Raw genomic sequence first — 24,291 nt, 5'->3', positions numbered from 1 at the left:
TAAAAGACAAATAAATTTGGGAATCCTGTGCAGTTTTAAAATAATCTTTAACTTCTGTGATGATTCTGGAAGTAGTGAAGCTTGATTTCCAATGCCCTATCCCAATGATGTAACATTAATTTCCAGGGATTGTGTCACAGATACTTCTGCAGATTGAGCCAACCAGCCTGAGGATCAGAGATAATAGGAACTGCAGATGCTGGAGAATCCGAGAGAACAAGCTGTTAAGCTGGATGAACACAGCAGGCCAAGCAGCATCATCGGAGCAGGAAGGCTGACGTTTCGGGCCTAGACCCTTTATCAACTGCAGATCCATCAGGGAGTTGCACAGAAATCAGACAATGGCCCAGTTTGACCTCAGGGCTGATCTGACACGTCAGTCTGGGGGGTAGGGATGGTCCATGGTCAGTATTGGGGGTTGTGCAACAAATGTCAAGAAGGTTGTTGTGGGGAATTGTTGCTCTGGGGAAGCATGGGAAGTCAAGTATGGAGATTGAAGCCAACATGTTGAAATGGACAGGAGATAATCATTGTTAAAGAGACGCAGCTTTAGAAAGAAGAATGGAAGTCATGGGAGGGAACAGGGTGGCAGGGAAGGAGAGAGTTCATCAGTGGTCACTACTTGGGCTTCAGTAGGTGGACATTACTTCCTGATGTTAGCTATACAGTCAGCCTGGGTCCAAACTCAAGTGGGGAAATGAGCAGTTCAGTGAAAAGTTTGAGTGGGAACTTTGGGAAGTTCAAAACTGATGGAATTAATGGGGACTGCAATGCAGGAACGGATACGAAGTTTGAAGGTTACACCTAAAGTAACAGGTGGACCCTGTAACTCTCTTGAGTATGATCTGAAAAGGCTGCCATTTTCATTTGATTCTCAACTGTGCCATAAACATGGGAAATGGCTGTCAGTATATGTAGAATGCATGTCATAAATTTGTTTCATTTTGTCTGTGGAAGTGGCCTGCATTCATGGGTGATGTAAGGCCTATCAATTGCCCAATGTCTTTACATTAATCAGGCACTCATAAATTGAAGATTGAAGACATCTGCAGTCACAAAATGCTGTACCTCATACATTGACTAACTATGTCGATTACAAATCCTGGGCTCAAACAGTTTTGACCATGTCATTGATCATTACAAATTAATTATAGTAATATCTGTGAAGCAGATGATCACAAGCAGTCTTTAAAGTGTCACTAGTGATCAACAATTCTCAAATGCCTCATAGGATGCACAAGGGTGTGGAGCTGCTTTCCTCACACATTGAATTGCGTATTAGAATATGCACTTAGATAAAAAGTTGCATTTTCTGGGTGATGGTAAGATTGGGGAGCAAGGTTTCAGTAATCCCACCACACCTAAAATCACCATATGTATTTGAATGACACAATTGTGCTGCATATATCTGGATAAAGCCTACTATGTCAAATATCCATATAGAGATATTTCATAGACCTCCTTGTTGGAGGCCTTCACATGTATACTGAGAACTATGATAAACTTTTATTTGTGTGTGCTGGGATTGCTGACTACTCACCTTACAAAGGGACAGTTTTAAATTCTGATGTTCCTCACATAGGTTCATTGAAACCATAAATGGATCCAGCCAGAGCAATTGATAGTGTTGTTGTGTCTTGAACAAAGGCAGAAAGAGATTGAGGAGGAGCAAATGCCTGGGACCAGCAGCAGCCTCTGGCAGCTGCTAAATAGTCTCCAGTGAACAAGTTGTGGTAGAAGGTCACTTCAGGCTGTAGAGGAGTTTGCGGAGGGCAATGGTTCACTGACTTTGCTGCCAAATTGTCAAGGCAAATGAAGTTCATTTCACCGAATGAGGATGTTCTGGGACACCATAACAGAATTGTGTCATTTGCTGGGGCTGAATTTGTACTATAAAGGGGTGAGTGGCCATTCTACCTCAGTGGCCATCAAGGTGACAGTTGTACTTAATTTTTGTGTGACCACCTGCTTCCAAGAGTCCACTGGGAACCTGTGTAGGATCTTTCAAATCCTCAACCCACAAATGTATCTTGGCTGTTCCCAATGAAATTCATGCTAGCTCACACCACTTCATATTCTTTCCCTACGACAATGTCAGTTTTACAACCTGAGTGGTAGACTTTGGCAATTTAGCTGGCTTGTCCAGAAGCAGGGAGTTTCAAAATGTAAGATAACAAAGTGTGAAGCTGGATGAACACAGCAGGCCAAGCAGCATCTCAGGAGCACAAAAGCTGACGTTTCTGGTCTAGACCCTTCATCAGAGACCCTTCATCACCTCTCTGATGAAGGGTCTAGGCCCGAAACGTCAGCTTTTGTGCTCCTGAGATGCTGCTTGGCCTGCTGTGTTCATCCAGCTTCACACTTTGTTATCTCGGATTCTCCAGCATCTGCAGTTCCCATTATCTCTGATCCCAGTTTCAAAATGTACATAGGTTGTGTTGAGAGTGCCTTTTTGTAATATGGCTGACTTCTTCAATAGGAATAGGTCCTATTCAGTCAATGTAAACGATATTTTTAATCATCGTTGCCACATCTTGGAAGTCTGCACCAGGTACCCTGAGAGCCTGCCACAATGACTACGTCCTTGATAGCTCTCAGTTTCTCGCTTTGTTTCAAAAACCATAATCTTTACGAGCGTGGTTGACTAGGGCTATCCTCTGCAGCCATGGTTAATGGCTCCAATACACCATCCCCTGATTAAAACCAAGTGTAGATAAAATATGGCCCATTTTTCAATCAGGGCAATCTTGTTATTTAATAAAGGTCAGTATTAACAACTGTCTGAAGGATTTGCGAAATCTGATGCTCCCACATTCAACAGTGACAATGCAATGTCAAGATGGGCATTAGGAAAATTGGTAACATGTTTTCAGACAGGGTTCTGTTTCTTGTGGAGCTTAAAAATGGGTAGGTTCTGTGCTTCAGTCTTGTAGCTGCATCTGCAATGACAGACAGGTGATGATTTAATATGCTAATATAGCCACGGTATTCTGTGTATAATAAAATGCCATCTTGATCACCTGTGTGTTAGATTAGATTCCCTACAGTGGAATCAGGCCCTTCGGCCCAACAAGTCCACTCCGCCCCTTGAAACATCCCACCCAGACCCATCCCCCTATAATCCACACACCCCTTAACACTATGGGCAATTTAGCATGGCCAATCCACCCTAACCTGCACATCTTTGGACTGTGGGAGGAAACCGGAGCACCTGGAGGAAGCCCACGCAGACATGGGGAGAATGTGCAAACTCCGCACAGACAGTTACCCGAGGCTGGAATCGAACCCGGGTCCCTGATGCTGTGAGGCTGCAGTGCTAACCACTGAGCCACCATGCCGCCCCGAGTTCTTGGCAGGTTTCCTTTTTCCGTGCTCTCCATTATGTCCAGTCGAAACCTCTAGGTACACAGCTGGGGTGGAAGAGACTTGGCCCATAGTGGACCCAGTAGGCCTTGAAAGTTTGAATGGAAGATCCTGAGGGCATTGTGGCTAGATAGCCTGGACATGGTGAGGGTTCCCTGCCTAATTGCAGGCTCATCTTTTTCAGCTTGACTTCTTCAGGATTGGACATGGAGGGAATATGTGCATCTCAAGTGCACTGAGGGGAGACATCTGTGTGGGGCGTGGGGTCTCTATGTGGTTCTTTCTGTGTCTGAGTGCCTACTGGCAACACCCTATCCCTTTGAAAAGTAAGGGTGCCTAAAATGAGGTCCTTGACCCCCTAATTCCTTGCCTTGATGCTGAATACCACCATCAGAGGCAAACAGGCATGGTACTAGTAATGTTGACGGACTGCTCCAACCTTCGATCCAGTTTACTGAGTGTCTCCAACAAACCTGCCTGCTGCTCCTGTGTATGTGTATTTACACAAGGTTGTTATTCACTGATACCATCAAGTCTTCTGCCTGGGGCAGGACAGGTTCCTGTTCTTTGACTGCTGAGTGCCAACATTCTGGGGCATTACTCTCTTGCTAACAGAAACATGCTAGTGATATGCTCGCCAGAATGGGCTCCTGACTCTTGTTTTGCTAAAGCACCCACTGAGATGAAAGCATCTGAACTGGTGGAGTGTGTGTGGGAATCTTTGCCAAAGCATCCACAGAGAGATCTGTGGCTTCTTCCTCCGAGGTGGGGGAGGACCTGATGGCTGGAAGGGTGGACTCATTCTGGGCAGAGGCTGTGTGGATGCCACTGGTGCTTGCAGAAGACCAAGAAGGAACAGGTGATACAAATGGGGTGGAAGTTTGAGCATCTTTAGGAACACATTCACAGTGGTGCCAATAGAAGATCAATGTAGCATGTCACAATGAACTTGGTTTCTGGGACATGCGGGTCTTGACATCCCCACATGAATGGTCTTGATCTTCTACCACTAATTCAAGGATCTTGTCCTTAGGGGGGGTAAGCAGATGATTGTCATGTGTTCCCTGCAATCCCCTGAACCCCACACCTACCACTGCTGCCTCACCAGCTGTCTTACCCTACTCAGCTCTAATGTGGGTATTTTTCTCCTGAAATTGGACAAAGGGAGAAATTGAACAAGATGAAAGTGGCTGACACAGTTTTGGTGCAGGTACAGGAAAGGTGGCGAGACCAAAGCAAGTGAGAAGTGAAGAGGACCAAAAAGCTTACTAGTTTCGGGAGATCGGATTAGTACGAGCCCTCGAGGGAAGATGCAGTTTGCAATAGAGAGAGTGGTGGGAGCTGTGTACAGTAGAAGAGAGTGTGTAAGGCAGCAGAAAGAAAGTGGAGGCACTTAACCAATGGATGTACAGAAGATCATTAACCTTGTGGCATTACTGTACATGCCTCCAGACCCTGGACTGTGCATTGACCTAGGTGGCTACTGGGGACGAGACTTGCTGGGATTGGGTCATCATCTGAAGAGGATGCCCCTCCTCTTCATCACCACATCTTCCAGGTCCATGTCAGTAAACCAGTCTGCCTGGGTGTCTCTCTCAGTCATGGACTTACCAGTCAGTTGTACAGCAAGACTCTGTGAAGAGCAATTCCCTGAGTAGAAGATTGATCCCATGTCTATGATACTTCATTTGCTCAATGGTAAATGAGGTAAGGAGTGGGAAATTGCATGAGAAAAATCACCAGGGCTCACAGAAGAGAATCCTCCATGAAACTCCCTGAAATTGACACTTAGTAAAATATGGAAAATTAACCCGTTTGTATGCTTTGGCCACATATAAATATAGGCACCAAATATACATGTTTAGACCATTCAATTTGTGTTAGATTTCAGATCAAACATATTTGTGTAGACTTTCTGCTTTGGACACATTTGATGCTTGAGGCCAAAATTATGCCCAAAATTCTTATACTTTTGAGAAGTGTGTTTCTTCATCTAAAGCTACCACTTGAACATATTTGCATTTCACCAATTATACAATTTGTAAAGAACCAGAATAATCTGCCAACATTTAGAATATGGATTTAAAATCATTGGTTGATTTAAACTCTTGATTTATTTGAGTGGTAACCTTGTTGAAGTTTGACTAATACAGGTGAAATTAAGTTTATTGCAAAAAAGAACTTTTATTTAATCTGTCTATTCCTCGACATTTGTGTAACCTGATGGTTAATAAATAAACATAACTTTTGAAAATATATGGAGCTACTTACTAATTAATTTGGTATATAGTAGGTAGTTTTTAATGAGCTAAAAACAAAGTGCATTCAAAAGCTTTTTAGATGTGCCTATTAGTTTCTTTGCATTCAAGGAACCACCTTAAATTGAAACATTTTCCAGGCACTCAAAACTCTCAGTGGTGATTCATTCGATCAGGAATGCAGCCAGCTTTATGGATAGGGCTTGCTTAAAGTACTAGATTTTTAAAACTTGTGAAGAAGGTTGCTCTGGCTGTAACTTGCACTTGAAATTCCTCCAGTTTATCATTTGTTTGGGCAATTTTGGGGGGAATAAACAGCACAATGTGGTGAAAACTCCAAGCCTATATCTTGTAAATCTAGATTTTAACATGAGTTGAAAATTAGTGAGAAAAACAAACTGGAAAGAATACTTAGAAATCCTTATGTTCTGCCTGAAGCAACAAGCTTGCTGACAAACCTAGATAGTGTGCGACATTGACATTTCTCAAGGAGTAGATTAGATTCCGTACAGTATGGAAACAGGCCCTTCGGCCCAACAAGTCCACACCGCCCTTTGAAGCATCCCACCCAGACCCATTCCCCTATAACCCACAGCCCCTTGAACACTATGGGCAATTTAACATGGTCAATCCACCCTAACCTGCACATCTTTGGACTGTGGGAGGAAAATTGGAGCACCCGGAGGAAACCCACGCAGACATGGGGAGAATGTGCAAACTCCACACAGACAGTCGCCCGGGTTGGGAATCGAACCCGGGTCCCTGACGCTGTGAGGCTGCAGTGCTAACCACTGAGCCACCGTGCCACCCCTAAAAAGAGATCTGAATTTTTCTTTTTGTTGACTGAGAATGTGAAGCTTTAAGGAGGGTAAAGAAAATGGAACTGATTCCAGGAGTGTTCACAACATATCATTAGTAAGTGCACAGCTTTGTACATGTGATACAGACAAGAATATCAAGCCAAATTTATTGAAAAATGAGATAACAAGGTGTAGAGCTGGATGAATGCAGCAGGCCAAGCAGCATCAGAGGAGCAGGAAAGCTGATGTTTCGGGCCTAGACCCCTCTTCAGAATTTCAGAAATTATGAAGGATGGTCTAGGCCTGAAATGTCAGCTTTCCTGCTCCTCTGATGCTGCTTGGCCTGCTGTATTCATCCAACTCTACGCCTTGTTATCTCAGATTCTCCAGCATCTGCAGTTCCTACTATCTCTATTGAAAAATGAGTTGTTTTTGTAAATAAATTGACAATTCATTCCCAAACATTAACAAAAGAAGTTTAAGGAATGCAGGCTGCCATTATTATTTACTATTCTAAATTACTTAACTAACTGATTTCACAGAACAGATTATCTTAGATAGGCTTGTGTGGGATAGAAGCACTGGCATGGACCTTGTGGATTTATTGGCTTGTTTCTTTGCTTTAATTGCAACAAATTACTTCTTTTGAGAAAAAAGGGTGATGTAATGTTTTAGTATGTGTGAAGTTTCCATCAGTATGCATTAAAATGTGCCATTTTGACTAACTAGAAGAAACATTGAAAAACTTTTGGCAATTGCAAGCTTTTCTGACTTTGTTTCCACAGGATATGTGACTGCCTGCTGCAGAATTTCCTCATCACAATTCACTTCTGCTCACAAGCTCAAACCATTTGGGGTTCAGCTTATAAGATGTATCTTTTGGCAGCACACCTCCTGCTGTGTTGTCCATCCGGCTGTTGTTGGACCATCTTACCCTGTACCCAAGGTACACAGTTATTGACTTACAGTATTATTCTTTCAACAAGACTCCCTGCGGAGTTTTGTGATTACCTGTAAGAGAGGTTAAGGTGAAATGAGAGCTGTGACAAGTTAAGCAGAAATAATGAAGAAGACTCTATGTAATTGTGGATAAGGTCAAAGAAGGGTGCAGAACTGAGCTACACAGCAGAAGTAGTGGATTTTATAACATTTACGTGCTTTAAAGAAAATGTTGTGGAGTACAAAATTGAATTAACATTTTGTCATTATTAAATTTCATGTATTTAAATTTAAGCAGTTTTTGGGTTAAAAGAAAGTGTAGCTTGCCATATTAGGCAGTTAATGATGATGTTTATGATATGGAGCTTAATTATGTACAGCACTTTTGTAGTTCAATAAATGATTGAAATAAATGCTGAAATCAGCTCATAAAACTACAACTTGACATACAACATAGTATGAAAAGATATTTCTGTCAAAGTTACTTGGTAAACTTTACCTGTCAAAATATTTAGTGTATTTCATTGATTTGGGCAAATTTCTTTAACAATAAGTAATATCCATGTCTATGAAAGGTCCTGGCTTCAGTAGTACTTAGGCCTTTGAGCTAAAAAGCCGAGGCATGCTTTCATGTTTAGGTATTTGCATTCTATGGATTATACTGACAATGAATTATTCATTTTGCCAAAAGGAAATGTAGACTAAAAGAAGGCCATGTGCTCCATCAAAATTAGTAAAGATTGCTCAGATTTTTTTAGTTGGTAAACCGACGATTCCTTTTAAACAAAACTTAGTAATTTCAGCCCCAAATTTACTACATTAGAGTGGTTCAGTAAGGGGCTACAAAACAACAAGCTGCTGCTCGATTTAGTCCTTTCAGTTAACAGTGTTCCTAAGAACTTAGAAGTTGGTAACGTTAAGTTCAAAAGGGCATTAGAAGAAATATTGCAGCAGCCTTGGGGTTTGTCTGATGACTCAGGAAGGGTTGACACTGTAACACTCAGGGCAAACTGCCATGAAGCAGGAGTCTCTTTTTGAGAAAATGATCCCATTGTCACGGTCCAGTTTTCTCATCTTCATTTTCAATCTTTTTTTCAAGCACATAAAGAAGCCAGACTATGTGACGACAGGCATTATACCAGACTGGGGGGACTGCGTCGAAATTAAAGATGAAGATCAGATTCAGGGTCTTCGACAAGCCTGTCAGCTGGCTCGCCAGATCCTCCTCTTGGCTGGAAGTAGTTTAAAGGTAATGCATGTTGTTGAAAAGGTGAACTGAAAAGAACAACTTTAACAATTTTTCCTTTGTCTTCATGGCTCTTTCTCTGTTCCGTTTGCAGTAGTTAGAACAATTTTGTTAAATCAAAAAATCTAGTGTTTTAGTCATTCAGTTAATTTGAAGTTATTTGAAATTATTTTGAAAGGTTTCCAGTTGCAAATGTTCACTGATAATAAAGTAATTTCTGGCAGTTACCTAGATCAACATCAAACCTTTATTTCTCTGACTGATTATAATACAAGATTATAACTTTCTCATTGCAAAACAAGAGCACATTTTTAAAGTTTTATGAAGGACATTGGTGCCTGTTTCCTTTTCCCTTTGAAATGATAAATAGAAAATGCCAAATCAAAACTCATGTACATTTCTAAGCTTGTATTACCCCACTAATTATTTTTCTTAATTTCTCATACCTAGTGGCATGCAAGGCAGACTAAGCACATGCTTACATCTGTTTCCAAAGCTGGATTTTCCTGGAAGAGGTCATTGTATTGTTGCCAGAGGCTATAGCTTAAGGGTATTACTTGTTATCAAGCATGGTTAACTAGGAGTCATGTACTCTGACTGCCATTAATAAGCCTATTGAAAGGATTTATAGGCTGATGATCAATCTTGTTGGTCACATTTGAACATGCCTTTCATGGCCAGCAAGTGTTGATGGCTTATGGCCCAGTGGTAGGAACCCTACCACTGCATCATAAAACCTCCTCCTCAATAATTACTAGGTCATAATTCAAATCTAAGTGCAATATTAAATGTTGGCATATTAAATTTTTTTAGCAAAGATACAACTTCAGTTCATTATTTTAGTTAGATGTTGTGTCCCAATCACTATAGTTTACGTAGTATTTAAGTTGATATTTCAAATATCAATTATTTAAAATGATTTTCATTTGACTGCTTAGCTAAAAATGTCCAGAATGAAAGTCACAACTTCCTGGGTGGGCATGGGTTTTGATGGGGAGGGGGTGGGTGTGGTGGATAGATGCGCCATCTATACAAGAAGCAGAGTTACATTCTATATCTGAGATTCTGAATTAATTATATTTGGTTTCACAATACTGTGATCCAGTTGCAGTTTTAGTGTCAATTCATTAGTGATATAATTAATGACTATTATGTCATGCTGACACTCATATTACAAATAATAAAGATTGGATTCTTATATTCCAATTGCTTCTGCATAATTTCAAATTGAAAGCAATATTAGTTTGCAGGTTCATATTTCTACTTTAATACACAGTACAGAGAATGATAAGCTGCTGAGCATATTCCTGTAGTGAGTAATAGCCAGCAATATTTGGCATCTTCTTTTAAGTCAGTCCACCAATGATAAAACTGACTTTAATGGGTCACAATGAAAGTTATAGCTTAAAAGATTTTAGTATTTTTCCCAACTCTGTTGGCTAATGTAAGGTGCATATTAAAGTTTGGAGCACTTATGAATAGTGGTATTTCTTTCATTCCATTATTTTCAATTTTTAGGTTGGTATGACAACTGAAGAGTTGGATTACATTGTTCATCATGAAGCAATCAGAAATAATGCATACCCTTCGCCACTGAGCTATGGAGGTTTTCCGAAATCTGTTTGCACCTCTGTGAACAATGTAGTGTGCCATGGCATACCTGACAGGTATACGTTCATACTCATTTGTACAGATGGTTAAGCTTAGAGCTCTTTTCCTCAAAGTGCTGAAGTTCTTAATGTTGTATTCCCGCATGCATTAAATTTTAAACAATTGGTAGATTATAGTAATTTTGGTGTAAATGCCTATCTTTTAAGTAATCAAAAATCCATCTTAAAATGAGTATCGATTTATACAGTGAGGAAAATAATCTTAAATTCCCGTGCATCTTCATGACATAGCTGATATTACCTGCTTGAACTCTTGCACCTGGTTATGATACCATCAAATATAACGTGTTTGTGGGACAATAAATTGAGACCAACAACAAAAAGTGGATAACATTTAATAGCTGAAAACCTGGATCAATTTAGATTGAGTAGATGCAAAGGTTAGTTTTTGGGGCCAGAAGCATGGGGCTGTCGATTGCGCTGGATCAACTTATACGCCACAATGTACAATATATAAAATTTCCTTTACTGGAAAAGGAAGTATATAAATACTGGAAATTTGAAATAAAATAAAGATTGCAGAAATACTTTACAAATGTGCCAACATTTGTAAAGAGAAAGCATACATTATGAGGTGGGACATCCTATATTCTCCATGACATGGCCTCTTTATCATTAGCATTTTAGCATTTAATTACCACCCAAATGTTTAACTGAAATGTACACTTAAATATTAACCTTGCATTTCACTTTTCAGATGTTGCTGCACTGGTTATTAATATCCAGTGGTTTCTGGAATTTCTTTACTCTTTTTCTTTACTTTTTTTATGTTCACTCATGGGGTCTGGCTTCTGTGGCTTGTTGGCATTTTTTGCCACCCTCGCCTGCCCTTGAGAATGTGGCTGAGAGTTGTTTTCTTGAACCACAGCATTCCATGCACTGTAGGGTGACCCACAATGTCTTTAAGGAGGGAATTCCAGGATTTTGACTCTGACAGCGAAGGAAGGGAGCATATTTCCAAGTCAGAATAGTGAGTGGCATGGAGGAGAACCAGCAGGTGGTGGTATTCTCATATAGCAGCTGTCCTTAGCCTTCTAGATGGAAATGTTTGTGGGTTTGGAAGGTACTACGAATTTTTGGTGAATTCCTACCATGTATCTTGTAGACAGTACACAATGCTGTCACTGAGCATCAGTGGTGGAGAGAGTAAATGCTTGTAGATGTGATACCAAATGAAAGGGCAGTTATGATGAATGAATGGCATCAAGCTTCTTAAGTGTTGTTGGAGCTGCATTCATCCAAGCAAGTGGGCACTGTTCCATTACACTGCTGATTTATGCCTTGTAAATATTGGACAGATTCTGGAAAGCCAGGAGTGAGTTGCTTGCCGCTTATTAACGGTCTCTGATTTGTTCCTGTAGCCACTGTGTTTAACTGGTGAGTCCAGTTGGGTTTCTGGTCAATGACAATCCCCAGGATGTGGATAGTGGAGGATCCAATGGTGGTAACATCATTGAATAGCACAGGGCAGTGGCTAGATTATGCCTTATTGCAGATGTCACTGCCTGGCATTTGTGTTTTGCGAATATTACATGCCACTTGTCAGCCTAAACCTAGATATTGACCAGATCTTGTTTCATTTAAACATGGACCGTTTTAGTATCTGAGGTGTCACAAATGATGCTGAACATTGTGCAATCATTAGTGACTATCCCCACTTCCGACCTAATGATGGTGGGAAGGTCATTGACGAAGCACCTGAAGATGGTTGGGCTAGGATGCTGAGGAACTCCTGCAGAGATGACCTGGAGCTTAAGTGACTGACCTCCAGCAGTCACAACCGTCATCCCATTTGCCAGGTATGATCCCAAACAGCCTCCTTTCTTGTACCTCACCATCATGGTTCGCCTTGTATGAATAAGTGGCCTTGTGATTCCATTGGTTGTTTCTGAGTTGGAAATGCTGGATTCAAATCCCACTGAGGAGATGTTGGCCATGGATGAAAAGTTCATGTTGTGGTCTAACAGATTGATAATTAATCTGCTAATCCTGACCACACACACTTTGTCGAATAGTGGGAAATGATAATGATGTTACTAAACAAACAAATTTAGTGTGAGTGAACTGTAGGTCTGGTTGTAGTGTTCTCTGCACGAAGTTTGAGGGCAGGCATTTTCAGGAGTGACTAAACATTGTTTCCATCAGCCATGGCTTTCAGTGGCCACCCCCTTGCCCTCATCTATATCCTCAATTGCTCTCAGATTGAGGCAAATGAAGCTTACTCCCAAACTCAGGAAACAAGGTTCCCTTGTTTCTCTGTCAAAAGAGTAGCCTGAGTTCTCACTTGCTGGAAATGTAGGTTATTGGGCCCAAGATAAGCCTGTTTAATGGCCATTAATTGATGACTTATGGGCCTTATTGGTGGCAGGTTGCTGACAAATCTACTGCCAAAAACTTAACTACTGGTGCGATAATGGGTTTCATGATAACTAACTAAACTAGGGCAGCACGGTGGCTCAGTGGTTAGCACTGCAGCCTCACAGCGCCAGGGACCCAGGTTCAAATCCCGCCTCGGGTGACTGTCTGTGTGGAGTTTGCACGTTCTCCCCGTGTCTGCGTGGATTTCCTCCGGGTGCTCCGGTTTCCTCCCACAGTCCAAAGATGTGTAGGTTAGGTGGATTGGCCGTGCTAAATTGCCTGTTGTGTTCAGGGTGTGTGGGTTATAGGGGAATAGGTCTGGGTGGGATGCTTCAAGGGGCGGTGTGGACTTGTTGGGCCGAAGGGCCTGTTTCCATACTGTAGGAATCTAATCTAAAAAAATGGGGGCTGAGAAGGGCACTGCCAACTTATTCATAAGAATCTTACAGCCAGTATTTAAGCAAGTTATCAATACACAACGTACAATGATTATAACAAGAATTACTAGTCCATGCAGTAGGTAGGATTCCCAGGATCCTCCCAGTAGCTACCCTCACCAGCCATCTCCCTTTTTAGGACCTTGCCTGAAATCATCTAATTGCTTCTTAATAGACTGAATGGCATGGGTTATGTTAAATGATTGATCCGAAACATGGATTAATACATTTGTCTCCCACTATAGTACATCCTTCCCCCTTGTTGAGCCAACTGATAATCCACAGCATACCTTGTCTGTTGTGCATAGAGCCTTAGTTCTGCCAGTTCCTTATTAACAGCTTAACGACTCCCGCTGCTCCTGCAGGTACCTTACCTTTGAGCAGTCGTCTGATTACTTACCCCTACAGCAAGCTACCCGGTTGCCTCTAAGAGGGCAAATCCAACCCTTTGTCTTTATTGGGAAAGTGATGTGCTAATCAAATTGAGAAGTTGGTGACTAGTTGCAATGTTAGGGAAAGTGGTTTTGGAGGAGGAGAAGCATCCAGTGACAGTGGCACGTGGTGAAATGCGATGAAATATCCAAGAATATATTCAATCAGAGCTGGCTCTTGCACGTGCGTTCTCTCTCTCTCTCTCTGTCTCTCTCTCTCGCTCTCTTTCTCTCTTCCCCACCCCTCTCCTCCCTTCCCATTATTCTACAAAGTGTGTGTTGTAAGGATTAGCAGATTAATTATCAATCTGTTAGATCACAACATGAACTTTTCATCCATAGCCAACCACTTCCTTCCCCCAATCTTTCCTCATCCCGAGAGGTTATATGTTTTCGGTGCAATAGACACTGTATGTATCGTGAATGCGAAGTATTGATGTTAGACACTGTATCGATTAAAGGATTTTCTCCTGATTATCATTGTTTATCATATGAATATTATCATGTTCTGTTGCAATCTACCATCTTTGTGGTCTTCCACAAATTGGCGGACGGTGTGAAATTGCATAGAAATCGCCAACCCACCCCTATACTGTAGGATTATGTCAAAATAACTGTTTCCTCAAGTGGCCTGTTTGAAACTGATTAAATCTTCGCATTGAAGACTTGGAAAAATATTTCAATAACCTAGTAAGAGTAATGATATGAAGCATTTCAAGACAAGGCATTCACATTAATAAAATTGCTAAAATTACCCAACTGTTTAAAACTTAATCCAGAAAGAAAATTTGCTTCTCTCACAGAAGTTAAATGGCTGTCATGCATATATCAGATCTAATATCCTAAAATACATTGTGAACATTGTCCTCTGCTTTGACTTTTTCACTGCTGACATAAAGTGTGAACTTTAACCATCGGAGGTACAAGCTGATAGTGATTGCTTGATTTTTTTTTGTTTTTTTTTCCAGTTTTGAAAGCTTTAACTGAGTTTAATACATGTAAATTGAATGTTCATGTTCACTGGGGACTTGTCCAATTTGAGAGGAGGAAACACACAATTATAATTTTGCTCAATTTTCTGTATTTTGTCACCAAGCAACATGGAATAAACTTATTGATAGTTTCTGCTGTGTCAGAAATGTATTGAAATGATCTGAAAGGAACTATGAAAGATCAGTGTTTATGAAGGACTGCTTAACTTCTGTTAACTCCTTTCATTTCATCCATTCTTCAATTATACTTCAAGGTTCAAAAGCACAGACATAATAATGCTTAATATTTCAACACAGTGCATTTTTCATCAGTTAATTATTTTCTCAAAGCCTAATGCACACTATTAAATTAATCGATATTTTTTTCGTTACTGGCATGAATGGTATATTCAGGCAATTTTTCAGAATTGGAAGTCTCAATGCATATAATATGTGTAGACATGCTGCGGAAAAAAATGTTGCTTCCATGAATTACCAAAGAAAGTCAGCATTTGTATTGTTTCTGCATCACATGGTGTTCCCACAATTTAATATAATTATAGCCATAAATAATTGCTAGGCCAAATCTGATCTACTGCCATTAATCTGTTTATTCTGTTATGCTGATGTTTAAGAAAATTTCTCTCAGTTTCTTAATGTTTATTTTTTTAGTCGACCTCTTCAGAATGGAGACATTATCAACATTGACGTCACAGTAAGTATTTAGTTTGAAACTAATGATGCTTTGACCAGCGTTTTGATACCCAGCAGCAACAGGAAAAACTCTGGATTCAGAATGAGAAACGTACAGATGGGCATGTAATTCACTTCTGGTCAAAAAAGAACAGCTGCTTCCCCTTCCTCTTTTTGTTTATTTCTGTTTGAACAGGGTTGCCTAGATTTTGGGGATGAAGTTAGATGCATTAAGATCAATGCAGAGTGATATGTCATCTCAATCTTGTTACATGTCATCCCCTTGAGAAGGTGTAATTGTTATTGATCCACTGTGTAGTTACTGCAGAGCACTACAGTGTTGGGAGGCTTCTTTGGATGAATGTGAGAGATGAGCTAATGTGCAGAAGGCTGGCATTTTTCCCTTCACTGTGCAGAGTTTGATCTTCCTGTTCCTGCTGATTCTGAGTGGGTCTGTGATTATCATACTCTGTCATTATAGGCTTCAGTGACAGCCATAGCTTGTATGTGTCAGTCTCTTAGGACAGTAATACTGTTGCTACCAATGCCTTTCACAATTATTAAAACCTTGATTGAGATATCCTGCTCCAAGTCTATTCCAATTAGAATTATTTGCAGTTTTGACTTAACCCCATAAACAAAAAAAGTTCCAATTTTCTTAACTTGACCTTGTTACATTTGTCTTTAGCTTAGAGTAAACAATTGGATGAAAATGTTCAATCTATCCTATTAAATAGCTTCAACTTACCATTTTCATTTATAGTATGTTGTAGTATTAGTCTTAAAAATTCCAATATTATCAATGCAATTACTTTGTTATCCATCTAGGTACTGCATTTTACTACAGATCATTCTCTTTGTTTTACAATTATCTATCATTTACTGTCAATGATACAAATATCTAGGATAGAGCAACTTGAGTTAAATGATCTGACACTAAAAGCTATATTAAAAAAATTTGAGATAAGTTATAAATTATAATAAATAATTCTATTCAGCATTTATAAATAGAGAGTAATTTGATACACGGGGTACTTTCATTTTTCTTATTCAGTGAAACAGTATGAAGCTTTGTATATTTCTATAAACCATTTGAGAACTGACCATAATTGGATCTCCTGTGAATTGGTGGGAGGGAAGAATAGGGGGCAATGTGCAGGGATGGGGGAATGACATACCTTGGATTTGCCTCGTTTGTAAATTCAAACATCTATCTTTGAACGATGCCTTCTTGAAAATTATTATTTTGAGATACGGTTAAATCCATCATTGTGTTTATAAATCCTTCAGCAGTTTTGTTTAAATATTAACAGTAAATTATTTCTGCTTTTTTTTTGGTTAAATAGGTATATTTTAATGGATACCATGGGGACACCTCTGAAACATTCTTGGTTGGAAATGTGGATAAATCTGGGCAAAAGCTCGTTGAGGTTGCCAGAAGATGCAGAAATGAAGCAATTGCTGTTTGTAGGCCAGGAGCGCCACTGAATGTAATTGGAAATACAATCAGGTAAGTCTTGTACTGACAATCCTGGGGGAAATCTAATGGGACAGAGGTTATTGGTGGTGTGGAATAAAGTTGATAACATGTTTTATGACATGAGGTCATCATTTTCAGTCTGATAGGAGTATTTGAACTGCCAGACAATAATGTTATTCTCTGAGCAAGGAAGATTACCTAAAGTGACTCAGTCTATATAGCGAGAGTAGGAGGTGTATAAGATACCTTGCACTTACCTAATGTTTAGTTTTCAGTACTTGTTTGTATATATTTTACGTTTCTCCACTTTACACCAAAAATCTCTGAAGAAACATCTGGGTATTTTGTTAACTCAGATAAAATGCATAAAATGTATCATTTTTGAACATTACATTCTTATCAGTTAATGAAGAGTAGCTAAAGTCATGAATTTTTTTTATTAGTCTGATCATTATAACCCTAAAACACGGCAAAATTTACAGCAGCATCAGTCACATTAATTTGATTTTCATTCCTTCCAATAACAGTATGATCTGGAATTTCATGCTTTTTTCGATAAATGTCTTGTATGGATTTTTGTAGCATAGAGTGAGTATATGTGTTGTTACTGTTAATAAAATTTAATCTGCCACAGCATCTGCTAGATCAAACCACTCCTGAGAGTGGAAAATTTAGTCAATATAAAAGTACACTCAGATAGAATAGAAATTAAATGCAAATGCAGTTTCATTTTACAGCTTGGAAGAGTTAAAAGATAAAGCTATTTAGTTTCTTAGAACTCCCAGGGTTTAATGCATCTGCTGGTGGTGTTCTTACATTATATCTAACAAAATTTGTTCAATGATAAAGGAAAAGAAAGCTCCAGAATTCTTATTCAAGCATTCTATCGAGCTCTGCATTCATGACTGTGTCTAAAGGGCATGTCAGTCTTTTGATTCACTTTGAGAGGTAATTATCCTTTTCCTGTCACGGAACAACAAATGATAGCTAACTGAGGCACATTTGCAGTAGTTGCATTCATCAGTTGCTTAAAAAAAATTGAATTTAATTGTGTAACACAGCTGCATGTCAGCTTTTATCACATCTCTGTTGTACTGTGTCTGGTTCTCCTTTCCTCTGTATATCTATTTTCTTGTTCCATCTTGTTTTTCTCTCTACACCCGCTGTCCCCCTCCTTCCCTCTTCATCCCCCCTCTCCCTACTTTCCTGTTAAAGTAATTTTCCTTTGTGAGTCTCATTCTTGATCAAGTAAGGGTCCATGAATGGGCTAAATTATCACAATTACTCATATAATTGAACCTCCTTTGTACCAAGTGCAACTCCAGTAGCCTTTTATCCATCATGAAACTGCTTTCATTATATGGTTTTTCATATTCTCTGACACCATGCACACACAGAAGCAGGCGTGTAGATGAGATGTAGGGGGGGAACATTGCAGATCAGCAAGGTCACAGTGGGAGTAATTAGCTATGCTATGGAAAGAGCATCCAGCCTTTTCTGCAGTAGATGTACAATCTACGGCTTTCAGTCACAAAGAACTTACTAACAAATGGAGCTCCCGCCCATTGCTTTTAAAAAAAAGATTTGTATCAACACTACAATTTTCCATCATTAAGACTAATAATGGAGAGCTCGGTATGCATGAAGGGAAACAAAAAAAATCTCACATTCAAGTGGCTGCTGGGTGCCGACCTCCTTTCCCTTTTTGTCTACAAGTTAACTCTTTACCATAAACCGGCATATATCACATTCAGATATCCTCACACTGCAGTTGGCACCTTCTCCATTTCAAGGCACTTGCTTTGAAAGTGTGTTAATTTTCTATTCTGAAAATTATTATAAAATTCTATGCATTTGGTCTCTCAGTTGATTGTGAAATGTGCCCTAATTGATTTTGATAATGTCAGAAATAATGAAGATAGCTTTTGCTTATTTTTGTTTGTTTCTTTTGTTTTTTTATAATAACGTGTTATTGATTTATTAAAGAAAAAAACAAAAATTTAAAAATGCTATTTGTTGGTTTTATAGCAATTGTAATAATTAATTATATCTATATATTCGCAATTAGTTGTTTTTGAACTTATTTCGACAGTTTCAAAGTTTAAGAATTTTTAACTAAACTTGATCAAGATAATAATCTTACAATGCAAAGAAAATGAGCATTTTTAAGGTGTTTTCTTCAACATCTAAAAACATTTCACAGTTATTGTACAACTAATGATACATTAAGTTTATTTATTTGTGAGGATATTGTATATTTGAAAATGCACATTTTTAGAAAACATACATAAGCTTTCACAACAACATGTTATGTTACTCTGTGATGTCATCTGTGAGAGCAGATCACTTCTAAACCAATCTGAAACTGTCCTTGTCCAGGACCTACCAGCATTCCCACATCTGTCCATGACCTCCAGACCGACTAAGCAGTCCAGCCCCATTATATCAGGTCAACACTGAAATTTTTTAAAATTATTCAAGTCTGATAAATAGTTCACTTTTCACCTGGAACTTGCTGCCTATTAAGGCAGTGGAAACAGAGACCATGAGTGATTTCAAAAGGAAATTTGATGGCCACTGCCTGGAATTTTCTATGGCGAAATGGCATGGCCTTGATGAGCTGAAGGGACTTTACCTGTGCCGTGATGGCTCTGAAACTCTGGGGAAAAGTGAAAATAGTTGCATTATTGAGAATAGAATTTGGTAGGTTTGCTGAGGATTTGCACAAAGTGGTGGCGGACTCGGGCACGGAAGGAGTCATTTGGGAATTGAAATAGCTTCAAATTGTCCTACTGGACCTTGAGAGGAAAAGCAATAATCTGTTCAGTGCCAGAAATGTGTATGCTGACACTGATGCTCAAGCCTCAAATATGGCAACCAGAAGCACATGCCTATTACAAGCCAGAAGCGTGCACCCCACTGTGTTGGTATAAACATAAAAAATCATCTAGATACCACACCTAAAACATTTTCTTTACATATTAAGTAACAAGCACTATGCCTGTTTGAGGCTCCCTGTGCATCATGTTCACCCTGAGGCATCAGCACTGGTGCCAGCTTTATTCAGGGAAACCTGGTCCATATGTGACTTAACAGGCAGTCTTTAAAGAAACTGCTGACTGCCATTGACAAAAAAAGAAAGATTTTAAAATATACATACCTGAGAATAGAACCAAAAGGAGCAGTAAGATACTCCACATTTAAACTTGCTGGGCTACTGCTACCAATCATCTCTTCTGACCGTAATCTCAGCCCTCCAATTGAACACTGCCCCTCACCCATTTAACCCAAGCACAACCTCAGCAGCACCTCCAATGAACACGACTGGCCCCATGAGTCATCTCCCAGTAGCACCATCCTAGCCGACACACATATACAGTCCATTTGCCCCTCTGCCTTCCCATGGAAAGTGCAAGACTAGCCAGCTCATTGGGCTGGATCTGTGTCAATTACAATAAATTCCCCCAACACAGATTTTGCATCACATTGTCAAATGATGCATCAGGACCTGGTAAACTTTCTAATTTTTGCTGTGGTCACACTACTGCCTTAACACGACAATGGTTCACTCTTTGGTGTATTACAGCAACATCTAATGAAACGACATATCAGTCATCATGTCAAGGAAAAGGTATTAAAATACTGTGGATGCTGGTAATCTGTAATGAAGACAGAAGGTCCTGGAAAAACTCAACATTATTAATAGAGAGGGAGCCGCATGAATATTTCAAGTCCAATATGACTGTTCTTTGGAGCTGAAAGGAGCTGGCCAATATGGTTCTTCTGCTGTTGACAGGTAGCGGGGGAGAAAGTGGAACAGATTCTGAGAGTGTCCAGAGCAAAAGACACATGGCATGATGAAAGTAGTAGAGATAGAGATGGGAAATGGGTGTTAGTGAAAGGGTGAAAAGGAGAAAATGGGTCTGCACTCCTGAGAGCAAAATCACCAGGACAGAAGTCACAGCCATGGTAGTGTAGGCTATTTAAGAAAAATGGAGGTTGGCAATCATACTCTGAAGTTGTGGAATTGGCATATGTCAGGTGCAGACAGCAGTAATCGAGTGAATCCCTAGAAGGGTATAAAGACAATAGGAGTATATGTAAGAGGGAAATCAGGCAGGCAAAACGGGACATGAGATACCTTTGGCAAATAGGGTTAAGGAGAATCCAAAAGGGTTCTGCAAATACATTCATGACAACAGTGTTACTAGGGAGAAAATAGGGTACCTTAAAGATCAGCAAGGCCATCTGTATTTGGAACTGCAGGAGAAGGGAGAGATGCAGTAGAAGTATTTTGCATCAGTGTTTACTGTGGAGAGAATTGGAAGATCAAGAACCTGGGGAAATAAATAGCGACATTTTGAAAAGTGTCCCTATTGCAAAAGAGGAGATGCTCGATATCTTAAAATGCATAAAGGTGGATAAATCCTCGGGACCTGTTCAGGTGTACTCTCGACCTCTGGGCAGCTAAGGGAGTGATGGCTGGGACCCTTGCTGAGATATTTGTATCATCAATAGCCACAGGTGAGGTGCTGGAAGATTGGAGATTGGCTAACGTGGTGCTACTATTGAAGAAAGGTGGTAAGGAAAAGCCAGGGAACTATCGACAGATGAATCTGACATTGGTGGTGGGCAAATTGTTGGAAGTAATCCTAAGGGACAGGATTTACGTGTATTTGGAAAGGCAAGGACTGTTTAGGGGTAATCAGCAAGGCTTTGTGCGTGGGAAATTGTGTCTCACCAACTTGATTGAGTTTTTGAAGAACTAACAAAGAGGGTTGATAATGGCAGAGCGGTGGATATGATCCATATGGATTAGAGTAAGGTGTTCAACAATGTTTCTTATGGTAGACTGGTTAGCAAGGTTAGATCACATGGAATAGAGTGAGAACTAGCTATTTGGATACAGAACTGGCTCTAAGGTAGAAGACAGAGAGTGGTGGTGGAGGGTTGCTTTTGAGACTGGAGGCCTGTGACCAGCGGTGTGCCAAAAAGGATCGGTGCTGGGTCCATTACTTTTCATCATTTATATGACTGATTTGAATGTGAACATAGGACGCATGGTTCATAAGTTTGCAGAAGATACCAAAATTGGAGGTATAGTGGACAGCAAAGAGGGTTACCTCAGACTACAATGGAATTTTAATCAGATGGGTCAATGGGCATAGGAGTGGCAGATTGCGTTCAATTTAATAAACAAGATAAATGCGAGAGGTGCTACATTTTGGAAATGCAATTCAGGACTTATGCACTTAACAGTTGTCCTCGGTAGTGTTGCTGGACAAAGATATCTTGGAGTTCAAGTTCATCGTTTCTTGAAAGTGGAGTTACCAGGTAGATAAGATCGTGAAGAAGGTATTTGGCATGGTTGCCTCTCTTGGCCAGTGTATTGAGTATAGGAGTTGGGAGGATGTGTTGTGGCTGCACAGGACATTGATTAGACCACTATTGGAATACTGCATGCAATTCTGGTCTCTCTGCTATAGGAAGGATGTTGTGAAACTTGAAATGGTTCAGAAAAAATTTACAAGGATGTTACCAGGTTTGGAGGGTTTGAGCTATAGGGAGAGACTAAATAGACTATGGCCGTTGGAGCATCGAGGGCTGAGGGGTGACCTTATAGGAGTTTATAAATTCATGAAGGGCATGAATAGGGTGAGTAGACGAGATCTTTTCCTCAGGTGGAGGAGTCCAGAATTAGAGGGCATAGGTTTAAAGTGAGATTGGAAAGATACAATGGGGACCTAAGGGGCAACTTTTTCAAGTGGAGGGTGGTGCATGTGTGGAATGAGCTGTCAGAGGAAGTGGTGGAGGCTGGTACAATTACAACATTTTAAAGGCTTCTGGATGGGCATAATGAATAGGAAGGGTTTAGAGGGAAATGGACCAAATGCTCACAAATGGGATGTGTTTATGATATCTAATCGGCATGGACGAGTTGGATTGAAAGGTTTGTTCCTTCTGTACAGCGCTACGATTCTGTGACTCTAATTCAGTACTGTACCTTAGAAGGTGAAAAGTGTTCAAGCAGAAAATGAGGTGTCGTTCCTCCAGCTTGCATTGAAACACTGTACCAGGCCCAGGACAGAAATGTTAGATTGGTAACAAGGGGGTTTATTAAAACTATATGTTTGTTGACACCAACGATCCTGTAATGATACCGACTGGTTGCCCACTTCTGATTTTTGTAAATATGCATGCACAATATAAAGCTGATTTGTAAAAATTTTTAAATGTTTTCTTCTTTTCACGGCAGTACTCTTATTATATTTTTAAGTGTTTGTTATGGTTTCTTTAATTTATCACTCTTAATTTCAATATATTTGCAAGATTTCACAGCTGGTGTGCATGTTTCTGGGTGACAGCAAGCACAGCCTGGTTAAAATGGCAAACTGGAAGGGCAGGGTCATTCCTGTGCCTAAGTAGAGATGTCCTGCAAAGCAGTCACCCCAGTCAGTATTTGATTTCACCACTGTGAAGGAGCTCACATTGTGAGCTGTGAATACAGTAAACTAGATTGAAAGAAGCGCAAGTAAATCACAGCTTGATTTTCAAAGGTGTGTTTGTGACCTTGGATGGTGAGTAGAGAGGGGGGGTGTTGAATGGGAAAGTGTCACACCTATGCGATTGCATAGGAAGGTGCCTTGAGGGGATGTGGAGGTGTTACGTGATGGAAGAGTAAATCAGGGTGTCATGGAGGGAGCTATCCATGCGGATCGCTGACAGTGGAGAAGAGGAGTATTTGGTGATGGCATCCTGCTGGACGTGGTGAAAATGACGGAGGACAATCTTTTGAATGTGGAGATTGGTGGAAAGTAAGGTGGCATCAACAGAACAGATCCAACAGAGACAGTGAAACCTGGCAAATAGAATGGAGTCCTCTCAGAAAGGAGGGTGTAGTCCTAATAGCTGTGGAAGGAACTGGGTTTGTAGTGGATATTGGAGGACAGCCTATCATCAGAAGTGGAAACTATGAAGTCACAGAAGGGAAGGAAAGAGTCATGGATGGACCAGGTGAAGCTGAGAGAAGGATAGAAATTGGAAGCAATATGGATTAATTTTTCCAATTCCTGACAAGAGCAGGAAGCAGTGCCGAAGACATTCACTGATATATCAGAGAAGGAGTTATGGGTGCGTGACCAGGTAGGATGACAATAAGGAATGTTCCATATTTACCCCACAAAGAGACAGTAACTGCAGGTACCATGGAGGTACCCATTTCTACACCTATGACTTGGAGAAGTGAGACACATTAAAAAAAAGTTGTTCAAAATGAGGACGAACTCAGTCAGACATAGGAGTGTGGTAATGGATGACAAGTGTTCAGGCTGCTTTTCAAGAAGGAAGTAGAGAGCTGTCAGACCATCCTAATGGGAAATGAAACGGTAGAGATATTCACATCCATGGCAAAGTGGAGATGACTAGGGCCAGAAAACTGGAAATTGTGGAACCAGCATAAAGTTCGGTGGAATCTGAAATGTAAATGTGAAGAGGCTAAACAAGGGAGAGAAATATCATCAAGGTAGGAAGAAATTAGTGTTGTGGGAGCAGGAACAGACTGAAACAATGGGCCTGCTAGGGCAGTCCTGTTTGTGAATTTTGGGAGGGAGGTAGAAGTGAGTTGTGCAATGCTGTGGGACTCTGA

General features: G+C 40.2%; 1 protein-coding gene and 1 long non-coding RNA gene across 3 annotated transcripts in view; one reads left to right on the top strand and one right to left on the bottom strand.

Moving 5' to 3' along the window:
• LOC125454224 (uncharacterized) overlaps positions 1-24,291 on the bottom strand; it is a 109,669-nt gene that overhangs the window by 9,597 nt on the left and 75,781 nt on the right. The window lies entirely within an intron of this gene.
• metap1d (methionyl aminopeptidase type 1D (mitochondrial)) overlaps positions 1-24,291 on the top strand; it is a 151,428-nt gene that overhangs the window by 62,725 nt on the left and 64,412 nt on the right. For both annotated transcript variants that reach the window (XM_048534771.2, XM_048534772.2), the window contains 5 exons: positions 7,207-7,367; positions 8,460-8,609; positions 10,125-10,273; positions 15,146-15,188; positions 16,513-16,676. In XM_048534771.2, the coding sequence (XP_048390728.1) occupies positions 7,207-7,367; positions 8,460-8,609; positions 10,125-10,273; positions 15,146-15,188; positions 16,513-16,676 (667 nt within the window). The remainder of the gene's footprint in view (positions 1-7,206; positions 7,368-8,459; positions 8,610-10,124; positions 10,274-15,145; positions 15,189-16,512; positions 16,677-24,291) is intronic.

This window comes from Stegostoma tigrinum, chromosome 7 (assembly GCF_030684315.1).
Source record: "Stegostoma tigrinum isolate sSteTig4 chromosome 7, sSteTig4.hap1, whole genome shotgun sequence".
In the NCBI taxonomy this organism is placed as follows: Eukaryota; Metazoa; Chordata; class Chondrichthyes; order Orectolobiformes; family Stegostomatidae; genus Stegostoma; species Stegostoma tigrinum.
The sequence above is the reverse complement of the archived record's forward strand: the minus strand, read 5'-3'. Positions and strand labels throughout refer to the sequence as shown.